We start from the raw sequence: 14,690 nt of genomic DNA on the forward strand, positions 1-14,690 counted from the left end.
ACAATCTGAACCAAACAATGGATAGGAATCAAATCGAGTTTAAACCGACCAAATTCTAACCTAATAAAGATATTTATTTATAGAAATTTAAATAAACAATATATTTATTGCAAATTAGTTAAATCAATTTATTTTCTTTATACTGTAATATTTATAAAAACAACATTTTGTAACTTTTAAAGCAACCCTATTAGAAAATGGAATAGTCAAGCAGACGACAACTAAACTTTTTTCAAAACTTAGTTGCAGCACCACCGAGCCTACCACCAAAACTTTATGTATATTATTGGTCATCCGCATTTTAGCGGATATCAACCAATGGAATTGTAAGTTTTTACAACAATACCTGAAATAGAGATTATAGAGATATAAGTAACTTTCGTATCATATAAGTATAAGAATTTTCCATCAAATTTAGCCTAGGCCTCTCTTTACCCAACTACTCAATGACGTGCAATCAAGTGTAGGTCTATCCCTGGTCGGACGTATTATTCCCATCCGTTTTGCATAGAACATAGGCCTAGGATTTCTATGTGTTAAAAAAATGAAATCTATAAGTAATTTTGTGTGTGTGTTCGGCCGATAAAACTTCATAAAAATGCGGTTGAATAAATAAAAAATGTAAATGATATACTGTAACCAATACAAAATATAAATACATTAAAATGTAATACTACCACATACTAGCTAGGCAGTTTACAGTTTGCTTGAACTCTTGGTAAACTACTTGACAAATTACTTGAAATTAATGGCAAAGAACAAAAAAACAGCAAAGATTGCCACAAGTTATTTTGGTCGTTATGTTGCATAAATATAATACTGTAAATAAAACAGAGCAAAAAACAATTTATATATCAAGCAACAGTTTATTGAGATAAAAGTTATTTACATTACAATGTAGAATACTTGTTTTTATTCACCAATTTAAGGTATTCATTTGAAGCCATCAAGTACCAATATTAGGCCAAATAAACAGGTCCATTCCACGTCCAAGATTTTTATTTTGTTCAATGAGGTCCCTGGCTATTTATTATAGCTACTTTTTTATATGCTGAATGCTGAATTATGATCCTTTAACTAGTGATTGAGATCATTCATTTTCTATGGTAAATTGATGGTTTTGTGTGATTCTTTAAAACAGAATAAAAAAAGAAGTATGGGAAGAAAAATCATGTGGATTTAAAATTTGAAAATGGACGGAACTATTTGTTTTATTTGGCCTTTATTTGCTTTAAGAATTGCACAAGACTCTTGGCAATAATATCACAATTGGCAAAAAGCAAGTAATAAAATTCTTTTGTATTTTGAAACGGCAATCCGATTGATAAAAGTAGAAAAATATAATATATGTTAAACCTAATTTGTAGCCCTTATATACCTGAATATAAATTTTGTTCACACTTTCATAGGAATTTTTATGTCGCTTTGTGAATGTTAATAAATTCAAAATTTCCTATTCAGAGGTTTTGGAAGGTTTACTGGAGAGTTTAACAAAGTATTGATATGATTGCACTTTTCAACATAAACATTTTGACAAATATTTGTGACACTATTTACATAAAACAATACTGTTTCAATAAATTCTATGCATTTTTGTCAATACATTAAAAAATTTATTTCCTTTTTGGTTTTTTTTTATTAGATATATTTTGTTTCTGTAAAAATAAAGAGTTTAAACAATTTTGTTAATAATTTTACAACCTCTTGTAATTTAATTTAATTTGCACTTTCACCTTAATTAGGGTATAAATGTATACATTTTGCACATAAAGTGGAAATTTATTATTTAAATTGCTTTTATTTCTTGCATTTTTGTTTTGAAATGATTCAGGAAATATTTACTAATAACTGTTGATCAATCTAAATTTGAGTAGGCAATATAGTTTTGTATTGCAATTTGTTTGCCATATTATTTGATGCGTAGCAATAAAGGTGGTATTGTGTAGCATTTGGATGCTATACTGGCACAAATGTTCCCTGAATTACCATTGATGACTGGAATGGTTCAACTAAATGCCCAAATAATATATTTTCTTAAACCATATAACTGTTTTGTTTTACGTAAAATTGTTGGTTCATCTGCCTTAATAATTAATAAAATCATGTCCTTTGGTACATAATAAAAACAAAGTATTCATTGACAACAAGGTTTTGCTATTTTATCTATCTAATCAATGGTTCTATAAATTATATAGTTATCTGAAATTGCTTTAGAAAAGAAACCTGATCATTAAAAAAAATGTATTGTAAAGAAATTACTAAATAAATCATAATAGCAATTTATAGTATAAATGTATCAAATAATAATTAAATGATATTAAAACGACTGATCTTCTAGATATTAAATTAGTTTGTATTGTACATCATCATGAGTAAACTAAAATAATTGATGATAAACTGAATTTAATTATTAGGGGGCTTTCGATTTGTGATGACTGGTAACCAAACTATGTCATGTTTATAAACTGTGCGCATGCGGGGTATTCGGACATTTGTCCTCGCTCCTCACCTTGAAATAGTTTTGATACTTTCTAGGTCCTACCTCAGACACAGTTTTGGTGGTTTCTAGGTCCTAGCGATGACCGACGACACATTGATTGACTTGACCTAGCTTGGTCATTGGTCTGCGGTCAATGCAAATCGAAAGCTCCCTATTATTCTATTAGTTTGAAAGGAGATATGGTTTTCATCAACTTTCACCAATACCAATACCCAGGGACGGGTGCAGGTGGTAGCGCTAAGGGTAAGCACTCCCACCTTTGACAGCAAAAATGAAATTTTGAACCACTTTTTGATATCTATTTTGAACATACTATTAATATTATATATTATATGTTAGATATGTTTAGTGCTTCCCAGTTTAAAAAATCATGGATCCCCCTTTTAAAGCTTCTAGTGATTTTATACTTAATGTTTCAAACATTTCATCACTTCTGAAATCATGCATTCTATGTATAATCATTTTCATTCTTTTTTCTTCTTGTTTCACTCATGCACTTAACACATATTAGAACATAACAGGGTCGCAGCCACAAGAATGAAAATGATGCGTTTTTTTAGAAGGATAGGAAGGTCACTGGTACATTTGTCAAGGGTCCCTACTAAGTCTCAGAGACTACTGAGCAGTTTTAATGATATTCTTATTAAATTGAAATTATAAATAATTGAAAAATTGGGGGTTGGAGTAAAAAAGGGTCAGGTTGAAATAAGACGCAACATTACTGGTGGCTACGGCCATGCTTGTAAACAGACCAGCTGAACAAAGCATTGGTTCATAAACAACATACAACATGTATGTTTTCAAGTTTCATTATAATTTACAAATGATATCAATCAATCTGCATCTCGTACTGCTTCTATTTATAATGTTTGAATATATATTTTGCAAATGTATATGAGCAGCTTATTAGCAAGCAGGCAATTTATATTATTTATTAGTCTGAGCCAATTTGGTGTTCAATTTAAAGTTCATAAATTAAAGTACAATTTACTAATGTGTATGACATTTGAATGTGATATCCTAGGCTGTCATTTATCAATCTTTTGCTTATGCTAAATATAAAGCATTATTTGTGAAAAACTGAAACTTTTTCTTTTTTTGAAACTTTTTTTTAAGGAATGGATTTTATTAAGAAAAAAATATTGTTTTGGCTATTTTGGAAAATGACTTAAGCAAGATCATTGACTTAAAAAAAAGTTAAGATGATTATTTTTGCTAAGCAAGTTTGATAAACCTGACTCCTGGTATCAAGAAAATGTTGAAAACATAATTAATAGTGCCTCAGCTTCTACACATTACTAAAACTAAATCATTTTCACAGGTAAATTGCATATCACATTAAAAGTTATACACAGTACAACTTTCTTAGTATAAAATGACTGGAAATATGTCTTCTTTCTTGATAGAAGTGATCAAAGAATATATGGTGTCGTCACAATTACCAACAGTTTGCGATCTTTATACTTCTTGCTGTCATGGTAGAAGTGAATCAGCAGCATTCTTCATCAATCGGTGAGTATTATCATTCCGCAGGTAATTGCAGCTGTGATGTTTAGGCCTACTTGTATTGTTTTGATCAAATATGAATTTGGCATAAGTGGTGTCTGTAATAAAAAAAATAAAAATTAAAACATGACTGCTATAATATAACCCATCAACTTTTTTGTTGGCAGCGCATGCCTATTTTTGCAGATTATAAGGAAAGATTTTGCATTAAAAAGGCAGGGGTGGATCCAGGATCTCCAGGTACAGCGCTAACATTTAATAAATTTCATATCAAGCTACCCCCAGTGCCCTAAATGGTGAATTAATGTGATGTCCTTTCTTTTGTATTACAATTTTTTTTTCTGGGATCTGCCCTTGGAAGGACTTTGTTTTACCAAGTCAGCGGATTGTGAGAATAACCCCAAAATGTTTAATTTTGACTTGCTTTACTGTAAATAATAGTAAAGTTAAAAACCATGACTGCTGCCCTCTACATAAGAGCTTATTTGAATTCTAGTACTATATCTGTACAGTATGCAAAGTTTTATTGTAGGCTCAGGTGAAACCTATACTGTATCAATGTATTATATATATTGAGGCCAATGGTGATCTCTTCACTCAAATTTTTTCTTTAGTATGGAATAAAATTAAAGACCATATTTAATGAATATGCTATGTAAAAAATTGGGAGAAACTCATGCCAGTAATATTTTTATTTATTGCAACTATTCTAATTTTCGAAATGAAAATAATTTTAACACAATTTTATAAATGAAATTAATTTATTAGAACAATAGATTAGGCGCATGGTTGAGCAAAAATAAAGAAATTTATTTTTTATATTATTTATTAAACTTTGTTTAATGAGGGTGACTGATCATAAGAGCCAAGGCTGACATGCATCAGGCCCTCAACAGTTAAAAAAAAATGGGATACAAATACGAAAAATCAGAAAAAGAATGACAAAAAGGAAAAAGATTCTTTTGCTTTGCTTATATAAAAATATAGGCCTCAAATTATAACATAACACACTTACTTTAGATGGTAAAATAATCCAGTAAGTGACTTTACATGCATGGTGTACACCGGAAAGTACATCATTATTAGGTACCTTGTTGTGTAAGCCATTGGGATTAGAGGTCATACTCTTTATACTCTATAATCAATTTTTAACCTGTTGCACTGAGATATCCAACTGTGATGTATAATATCAATTACAACTTGGCTATATATGGTTTTTAAAATACAATTTTGGTTTGTCTAATAAGTTTCCTTAAGCCAGTGTATAATGTTTGAAATATTTGAAAATATCTTATGCTTCCTGGCTGTTTTCTCCCCCTCACATGACTGTCAAATGTTTCTTATAAGTCATGTATTACGTTGCCAAAATGATGACTTTTAAATTAAAAACATGTGACATCAAAATAACCTAAATTTTCTGCAAAATTGCAAAAAGTTGACCAAAAAAGAATTATATTTTGACATTTATATGACACAAAATGTAAAAAAAAGTTGAAATTATGTTAATGGAATGTAAGTGAAACACTTTGTAAGGGCTAGGGAAAATATTAATTATCATTTAATGCTGATACAGGATTATGAAAAACATGCTATGAAAGATAAAGAATCAACAGTCATGTAACTGCAAGGATGTGGGTTAGTTCACTTACAGATTAATTAGCTGAAAGTTCAGACGGTCACATGTCTAGAAGTTCTCATTAGTAAATTATTATTCCAATGTCAAATTTACTAGTTAAATACTTGTGATTTATACATGTTTACAACTGAATTTATGTTTAATTTATTGTTAGTGGTTAAATTATATTTAAAAATACTATGAATGATTTATTTTCTTTGGTTCAAATTAATTTGATATCCATGAGAAAAAGTAAACAGACACTGTCTATTTACATTATGTCCAAAATGTGCTGTATCAATTTTGCCTATTTATTAGAAAGTTTATTTTAAGTTTGCCAGTAAAATGTAATGTTTATATTTTTGTTAATGGAGTTTATAAGCTGAGGGTTTAGGGTTCATTTAGAATGTGGTTAGGAAATTTAAGGCATCCTTTGTAATAATTAAATTATCTTTATTTCCATTTACAATTTTTTTTTTTCAATATAATATAAATGAATTGATCCACTGTGCCATTTTGTATCACCTCAATAATAATAATCACTGGCTTTCGTATGCGTCATACAAACGCTGACAGGAAAGTATTTGAGGTTTTCTAATTACTATCATGTATAAAGCATTAAGCTTTTCAAACATATATTGAAAGCATAAAATATTTATTTTCCTATTTCATTAAAATCATTCATAATATCGCTAATAGCCATCCAATTTATTAATGATGATGAACTATAAAAATATAATACATTTAAAAAAAACCAAAACATACATAAAATATTCTAATAGAAAACATATGAAAATATTATTACTGGTACCAATGGTTGGTTCGTGAGAGTGAAATGACGTAAATATAGAGTCATACAAAATGTGACTTAAAACTCAACTACTTTCAATAGTTCCATATTGTTATCATTTCCTTCAGTGGAATTTTCCACGGCGGCTTGGGCGAACTAGTGTAGGTGCTTTTGAGGTACAGGCCTCGCAATTACATCATCAAGGTCTTTTAACCACAAATTCAATACTGTATTAAAAAGAGATTGTGTACTACCAAACTAGTTTGACAAAAAAAGTGTGATAAGTGACTAAATATGGTAGTGATATGTCCAAATATGGTAGTGATATGTCCAATATGGCAGTGATACGACATCATCATGTCCATATGGGCACCACATTTAGTTTGATAGTGTAGACAGAGCTTTACAGCCGCACCATGATTTTTACAAGTCAGTATGAACATGTATGTTTTTATTTTTCTGTTGACCTAAAATTCAATTGTTGGCCTACAATGCATAAGCATATGTTTGAATTATAAAAATAAACCCCTTGAACTCATTAAGTTCTAATTAGAAAAAAATTTGTAAAAAAAGAAAGTGTCAAACTCTGCAATTATCTTGACCACAATTGTGGTTTAATGTTTTGTGTTTGCTTTCTCAATATTTAACATTAAAGTTCACTATAATCAAACAATTAAAAAACAAGTTTTTTATGTTTATTCCAAGCCTTCTTCTAATGAATGATTATGAAAATCAATAATAATTTGGTACCTGTATATTGTAATTTTTAAAAATTTGGATGGTATGGTCTTATATACGGCAAAGGTTTATTTAATGAATTTTATCATTTTAGGAAATTACATGGAATTACAATAGGAAGTAGATTAAGTTACTCTCATTAAATAATTAGATACTAAACTCATGGTCACTTTTTGCCAATTGATTAAGTATAAAAGAGTTATTTTAAGAACACTATAGGGTTTGAAATTTATTTTTATCCACTAAAAAATGAGCAACCCAACTAGGAACATTTTGGAAAGTTACAACCTGTAAACTCATGGTCACTTTTTGCCAATTGATTAAGTATAAAAGAGTTATTTTATGAACACTATAGGGTTTGAAATTTATTTTTATCCACTAAAAAATGAGCAACCCAACTAGGAACATTTTGGAAAGTTACAACCTGTAAACATTAGCTAATACTTTTGAAAGTAAGAAAATCTACTACCAAATTGCTAATTTGTTAGGTTGAATTTTGAGCCAAAGTGACAATTATTTATTAAAAAATATTTTAATAAGAATATTTACCTCATCAAACATTTGATTGTCGTGATGGAGATCTCAAATAACTATTGCTAATATTCTGTTCCAATTGCTCAAGTGATTCCATCGATGCTAAGCCAGCTTTTTCTTCACGAGGTTCACATGAACCATTTGATTGTTGTCTGCTATTTGGTCTATATTCCTTAACAGCTTCTTGCGTTTTAATATCAAGTAGACGTTTGTGTTGATATCCGTGTTGATATCCTCGCAAACTTTCCAAGTCAAGACCTTCACGTTCTTGTAAACGTTTCTCATCTAACTCACGTGCACTGCACATGGGCATGTCTGAAACGGGATACGTCTTATTGAATTGTTTATAGTCCACTGAAAACTGTCGTTCCCATTCATCGTAGAGAGTCATAAGAGCGCTTGAAAATCTCTCACCCCATTTAATTTCTGATGGTAAGTATGAAGTACGAGCTTGGCAGAGTAAACCGGTTTGTTCAACCACTCCTTCTAAGATGATGATGATTTCAAAATCTGCATTTTTTATTTCTTCTGCTGAATAATCATACAGTGGGCTGTCTGCATTTATTTGGTGAGTGATAATCATTGGCCAAACTAAGAGAAGGTTGTTGTCATGGTTTTTGGATTTTAAGTCTAGATCATAACAAAACAAAGGAATGCACTCTCCTTCTTGTGTGATCCTTGGACGCATCATCTGTGCACGTATTGTGACTCCATAAAGGTGACTGCTACGAATATCTCCTATTCTAAACATAAGGCATAATTGCCCATCACGTTCTGCGATACAAGCGCATTTACTAAATTTTAAAGTTACTGCTCTTTTTTTTGGTCTGGCCAGCTTGGCAAAGATGCAACCAATCAAAATACCATCCACTAAACAACTGAACACAGACTGAATAATTACCATCAAAAACCCCATCCAACAATGCGGAGTGACTACACGTAAACCATATCCAATTGTTGTCTGTGTTTCAAGAGAGAATAAGAAAGCCGTTCCAAAACTGTCCATATTATTAACACACGGTTCGTAATCATCAGCATTCTCCCAGGAAAGGTAACCTATATCACCATTTTGCCATGCCATTCCATACCAAATTCCTGCAAAACCAACCCATCCAATCAAATATCCAATTGTAAATAAAAACAAAAGCCATCTCCAACGCATTTCTACAAAAGTTGTAAAAATGTCAGTTGCCATGTCCATTTTACGGCTTTTAACATTTCTATGAATGATATTACAGTCGCCATTTTTTTCCACAAGACGCTGGAGGTTGCGACCTTTCCTCCAATTTACTTGCTTTACGATATTCATCAGAGATTTTCTTCTTCGCATTTGAGCATCAGGCGTATCAACTGGCCTGTTCTTCAGTGGGTCCTCTTCTGAAGACGATGTGTAACTCTGCACGCTACATCGATCAGAAAAGGAAGCAACCTTCTTCATGGTTTCCTGATTTGATTTCCTTTCCTATTCAAAGCTGATTCACTTTGAAACTTTCACCCTGGAGTCAGATCCACGACTGTTACTCATAAGGCAAACTGCACACTAATGTTCCTATTTCCCTTTTACCTAATTAATCGTTTGTTTAGTATTTCCACCAAAACTTATCTTTAAGTCCGAAGTTCAGTCTTGTACTTAAGTTTATCAGATTAAACAATTACAATACAATTGCGTTATAACAGATAGTAAAAATGTGAAGTGTAGTAAATTGAACTTGACAACTTTAAAAATAACTTTACTCTAGTCACCTTCTAAAGCAAACAGTAACTGTGCAATGTTCGGTGTATCCGTGCCTGACCAGCCCTAATAAAACACATATGAGATACGTGAGTCAGTCTGCTTATTTCCTCTGTTAAGTTTTATCATGAAGACTAAAATCTTGTTAATCTTATGATATTCTCACAATTATTTCCTAGCTCAACGAAAGTTGCTTGTTGATGATTCAATTTATCGACTATTACCCAACTTTATCCACCCTACATCGTTGTTAAATACTGATTTCAATATGGATTTGAATTGAACCAATCAGGGTTTGATTATTGATGTGCAAAGTGTGAAAATTATCAATTATCAGAAGAGTGTTGTACGAAATATATGATGACACTTGTTGATTCACACACTCGTCTAGCCTTGGAAAATCATAAAGCATTGTTTTTCTGGGTGATTTCAAAACCTGATAAAATACAATGTTTGTTGAAACTGATAAACTTTATAAAATGTACATATATGTACATAATTAACACAACTGGATGCTATAAATGTGTTCATAGCCACAAACTTTCATTATTTTTATGGAAAAAATTGATTGTCATTTTATCAATTAGTTCTTTAAAAAAAATTAAGTTTTCAAGATAATTTAAAGGCCAATGTAAATGAACGGATACTAAATATTGAATTGTCATGCAATACAAAGTTTTATTCAAAATCAATTACGGTACTTTTCCCAGAAAATTCATAATTGTAGCGAATGCAAATGAAGCAGTATTGAATTGTCACGTAATGCATATGTTGGTGACTTTGCTTTTTTGTTGTTGTAGATCACAGAATGCTATTTGATTAAAACCTTCAATAAGTCTATGATTTACCTAACAAAAAGAAAGAAATATACAATCAATAGAAAATTTAAGATGGTATTCTTGTTTTTTGGAATGTATCCTGTTAGTAATACCTAATATGTCAAAAACATTGTTAGTGCATGAAGTGAAGTATTAAGTAACTGTTATGCAAATACAGTTCACAACATATTCTTATTATTTTGTTCTTATTCTTTATTATTATTAAAACCTTCAATAAGTCTATGATTTACCTAACAAAAAAAAAGAAATATACAATCAATAGAAAATTTAAGACGGTATTCTTGTTTTTTGGAATGTATCCTGTTATCTAATATGTAACTTTTTGGAATATGTCAAAAACATTGTTAGTGCATGAAATGAAGTATTAAGTTAATGTTAACTTATGTAAACAAAGTTCACAACATATTCTTATTACTTTGTTCTTATTCTTTATTATTTATTACAAAATTTCTCTGTATTTACACAAAATAAAATCATTATTGTTCACTCTTTGATTAATTACTATGATTAATGTTTACTGTTTAAAAAACACTTTATAACTAAGTAATACAATTTAATAATGTTTACAGTAATCATGTAGTCATGGAAGATGAATGTGAAACTTTTTTTGAATATTTTCAAGAACACGGGAAGATTTTTTAGTTAAATACCAAGTCATTCTTATATAAAAGTATAAATTTAATAATGTTTACAGTAATCATGTAGTCATGGAAGATGAATGTGAAACTTTTTTTGAATATTTTCAAGAACACGGGAAGAATTTCTTTTTTAGTTAAATACCAAGTCAATCTTATATAAAAGTATAAAGCGCAATTATTTACATTCTTAATTCGTAAATTATATTAATTTCCTTTTCCACAGTATGTATATTTTACTGTACGTAATGCCATCCTCTTATTTTCCAAAAACATTAAATGTGAAATTTTTACTGCCACTGTATAAATGATCTATTTATAAAATTTGTAGAAACTACTGTTTAAAATATTTGCTTTGTTTATTTACATCTTTAACTATTGAGTTGTAAGTAAGTAGTTGAGTTGAACAACTAAATGTTTTAACTTAATCTACTGTGAAAGCTTCTAAACTTATGCGTAATAGCAAATCTCAGAAGTGAGTCACTAATACTGTTAAATAACAAAAAGAAACTTAACTCTGTTGTAGATCACAAAATTAAACTTAATTGTTGAACTTAACTTTCCTAATCTAGACACAATAAACTAATAAAGGAAAGGTCTATTGTTGAGGGTGGAATGATCTTGAGTTTGAAAAAAAAAACCCACGATATTATTAAAAACTCCCACATACTATGTTTTTGATTGTGGAGGATGGATTACTGCCAGGCGGACAGATCATAATCCTAATTCAACACTTAATTATTTCAGTTGAAATCATTTTTATATCCTAGCTTCCACATTATATTTATCAATATAAAATGGTATAAAAAAAATACATATAAAAGTACATTATAATAGTATAAAATATTTTTTTGCAAAAAGGATGTTTTTTTTAAAATAAATTTCTGATTAAAATATTGAAAATGAACGAGTTTTACAATTTAAAAGTTTGTCAAGTTTTATAAATCTTCTGTCTCAATAAAAACATTTTTCTAGTTATGATGTGTATAGTATTTTATAAAGTACAGTATTTGATTGTTATGAAAGTGTAACAACAATCTGATGATATACAAGTAGCTGGCTGCATTAATAATAACCATTCATCTTTGATGTTGTTCTTCAAATGCTTTATTGATTATTGTATAAACTCCATTACTTGTCATTGGATTACTACTGTGGTCATGTTCATATGGTTTCAATGCGTCTTTCATTGGTTCTCTGGTTTGCTCCATTTGATACTTTACACTGTGGGATGGTATAGCCTGGTCTTCAAGTTTATCTAATACAGAAAAGTTTACAATGCAGTGATCTTTAATGTCATCATTACGATCAATCATTAAATTGGAGAATCGTTTTCCCCATTTGATTTCAGATGGAACATACGATGTTCGTGCCTGGCACTGTAACCCGGTCTGTTCAACCAGACCTTCTAATAGCAGAATTATCTCAAATTTTGCTCTAGATAAATCTGTTTTAGAAATGTTATAGAGTGGACTTTGCTGGTCGATGTAATGGCAGATGATCAAAGGCCATGCCAGGTAAAGGTAACGACTCAAAGCTTCAGTTTCTGATTTCAGATTCAGGTCATATGAATAAAAAGGAATATATTCTCCTTCTAATGTTGTTCGTGAACAAACAAACTTGGCTTGAATTGTCACATTGGAAAGATGTGTTGGCCTGGTGTCAGCCACAAGAAACATCAGACATAAACGGCCATCTCTTTTTGCAATACAGGCTGTATCACTGAATTTCAATGTTACTGCTCGTTTCTTTGGTCTTGCAACTTTGGTAAAAATTAAACCAAATAGAATTGCGTTGATAAAGCAGCTGAAAACCGATTGGATTACAACAACTACAGGAGCTAGCGGACAGCCATCTGAAATAACTCTGTAGCCATAACCAATTGTAGTCTGTGTCTCTAACGAGAACAGAAATGCTGTTAGAAAACTGTCTAGATGATATACACAAGGTATATATGAATTAAGATCAGTAAGGTTGTTTGTTGTGTAGCCTATGTCACCATTAACGCTTGCCATAGTGTACCATATTACTGCAAATAACATCCAACTAACCAAGTAACAACATGCAAAAAATAAAATTAAAATTCTCCATCTTGCCTCACACAATGTTGTGAAGATATCTTTACAAAAACTTTTTGTGTTATGTAGATTTTTGTAGACAACGTGACAATGTCCATTTTTATCAACAAGTCGTGACAATTTTGGTTTTCCCATGATTGATTATCTAACTACTGGATAATCAATGTAATCAAGAAAGCGTGTTTGGAAGCTAAGGAAACTTAGTAGACTTGGAGTTGCAGAAGTGTTTTTTATTCACTTGGCAGTTTGTTAACATCAAGTACAAGTATATTCTTATCCTCTCCTACAGTACAGTGTATTCAATCCATTCATGAGTAAATTGTAGCTTCTCTGTACAGTACATATAGTTCCAAGTCATGTTAAATCAAATAACAAATAAACCATATGAAAGGCAGTTTTCAATAACGATCAACAAGTCAAGGTTCCAATTATAACATACAACAAACAAATAAACTTGTTTTTTGCTACTATTCAAACTTATATCAGATATAAAGAAAGTTTCCTTTTCCTAAAGAAGTTATAAATCCATAATATTTGATATAATATAAACAGTTGACGTTTCACTGTGTATGTCCTTTTCGAAGAGTTACTTTGCACAAAATGAAGTTGCTTATGTCACTGGTTTGAACTTAAACTCATGGAACTGATTCTATTGTTTGACATTTTTAAACACCTTTATTCTTGTCCAAGCTGTGGAAATCTGCTTCACAATAGGAAAGTAAACGCTATTTTACATTGTACGCCTGACTGAGTTTGTTTGCTCCTACTTGTTAGAGTCTTTGATCTGCCACCCTCTGTGTCAGCTTTGCAACTGTAAACTTCATAGTAGGGTGTGTTTTTGATTGGATCTTAAATTAAACTTTAAATAGTTGATTGGTTATTCCATGGTTGTTATATTGTAAAGGTTAAAACTCATGTTTGCATTTTCAGTTTATGCAATTGGTTGGTTTAAACTTGCTTTTATTAGGAGTTTTCATTGTGTAAAGGTTACACTTGTTGAACTTTCATGGAAAAATATGTAGACACTTGGTTTATGCCTCCCTTAGGTATTAACAAGATTTTGAATTTAGGTAATAGGTTATTCAAATATAATTCACTACATATTTTAATTTTAATACAATGTAAAGACCTTGATTTATTTTTAAATGCAAACCTGTTGATTCTAAAGTTTGATCTCATTCATCGATTCTAGTCTCTGCCTCCTTACTTAGTATTTATTAGTAACATTTTCTATTTAAATGACATAATTAATCTCACATAAATTGGTGAAAACTGTTTGGATAAAGTTATATGGCAATGTAATTTATATAATAAATAGAATACTTACCTTTGTTACAGTTGCTTCTGTGTAATTAAACCACGTCAGTCAAGTGTGTTACAAAAATATTGAAATAATCTTTCGTGGAAGCAGTGTTAATTTTGGTGGTGTAGAAAATAGATTTGTAGATTTAACATAGTAAAAATAGATCAACAGCAAAAAAAAACAAAAATGGTTGATAATGGTTAATTTTTAGCTGTTTATCTGTTGGTTGTGTGAAACAAAAAAAAAGATGTGTATTAATTCAAATAATGGAAAAAAAATTTGATTTGTAAACATTATTTGGTTGTTTACTCCAGTTAAAATAGAAAACAAGTAACTTTCTGACTATACAGTGTTCACTTTTTGAGTGATTGTGCAAAATTGTTTTGCGAGTGAATTTTGTAACAATCTGATGCTGCCTTA

The 14,690-nt window shown here is 30.3% G+C and overlaps 1 protein-coding gene and 1 pseudogene across 1 annotated transcript; both read right to left on the bottom strand.

Annotated features, from left to right (window-relative positions):
- Window positions 1-864: 864 nt before the first annotated feature.
- On the bottom strand, window positions 865-9,649 carry LOC144840372 (G protein-activated inward rectifier potassium channel 3-like). The gene is made up of 2 exons (XM_078696167.1): window positions 7,699-9,649; window positions 865-4,104 (listed from the first exon to the last, which is right to left on the bottom strand). Exon 1 carries the CDS (start codon window positions 9,119-9,121, stop codon window positions 7,703-7,705), a length of 1,419 nt encoding a protein of 472 aa, XP_078552293.1. The 5' UTR covers window positions 9,122-9,649; the 3' UTR covers window positions 865-4,104; window positions 7,699-7,702.
- A 1,061-nt stretch (window positions 9,650-10,710) lies between these two features.
- Window positions 10,711-13,728, bottom strand: LOC144839675 (G protein-activated inward rectifier potassium channel 2 pseudogene; annotated as a pseudogene).
- Window positions 13,729-14,690: the final 962 nt, after the last annotated feature.

The sequence above is a fragment of the Antedon bifida genome, chromosome 4, assembly GCF_963402885.1.
Source record: "Antedon bifida chromosome 4, ecAntBifi1.1, whole genome shotgun sequence".
Taxonomy (NCBI): domain Eukaryota; kingdom Metazoa; phylum Echinodermata; class Crinoidea; order Comatulida; family Antedonidae; genus Antedon; species Antedon bifida.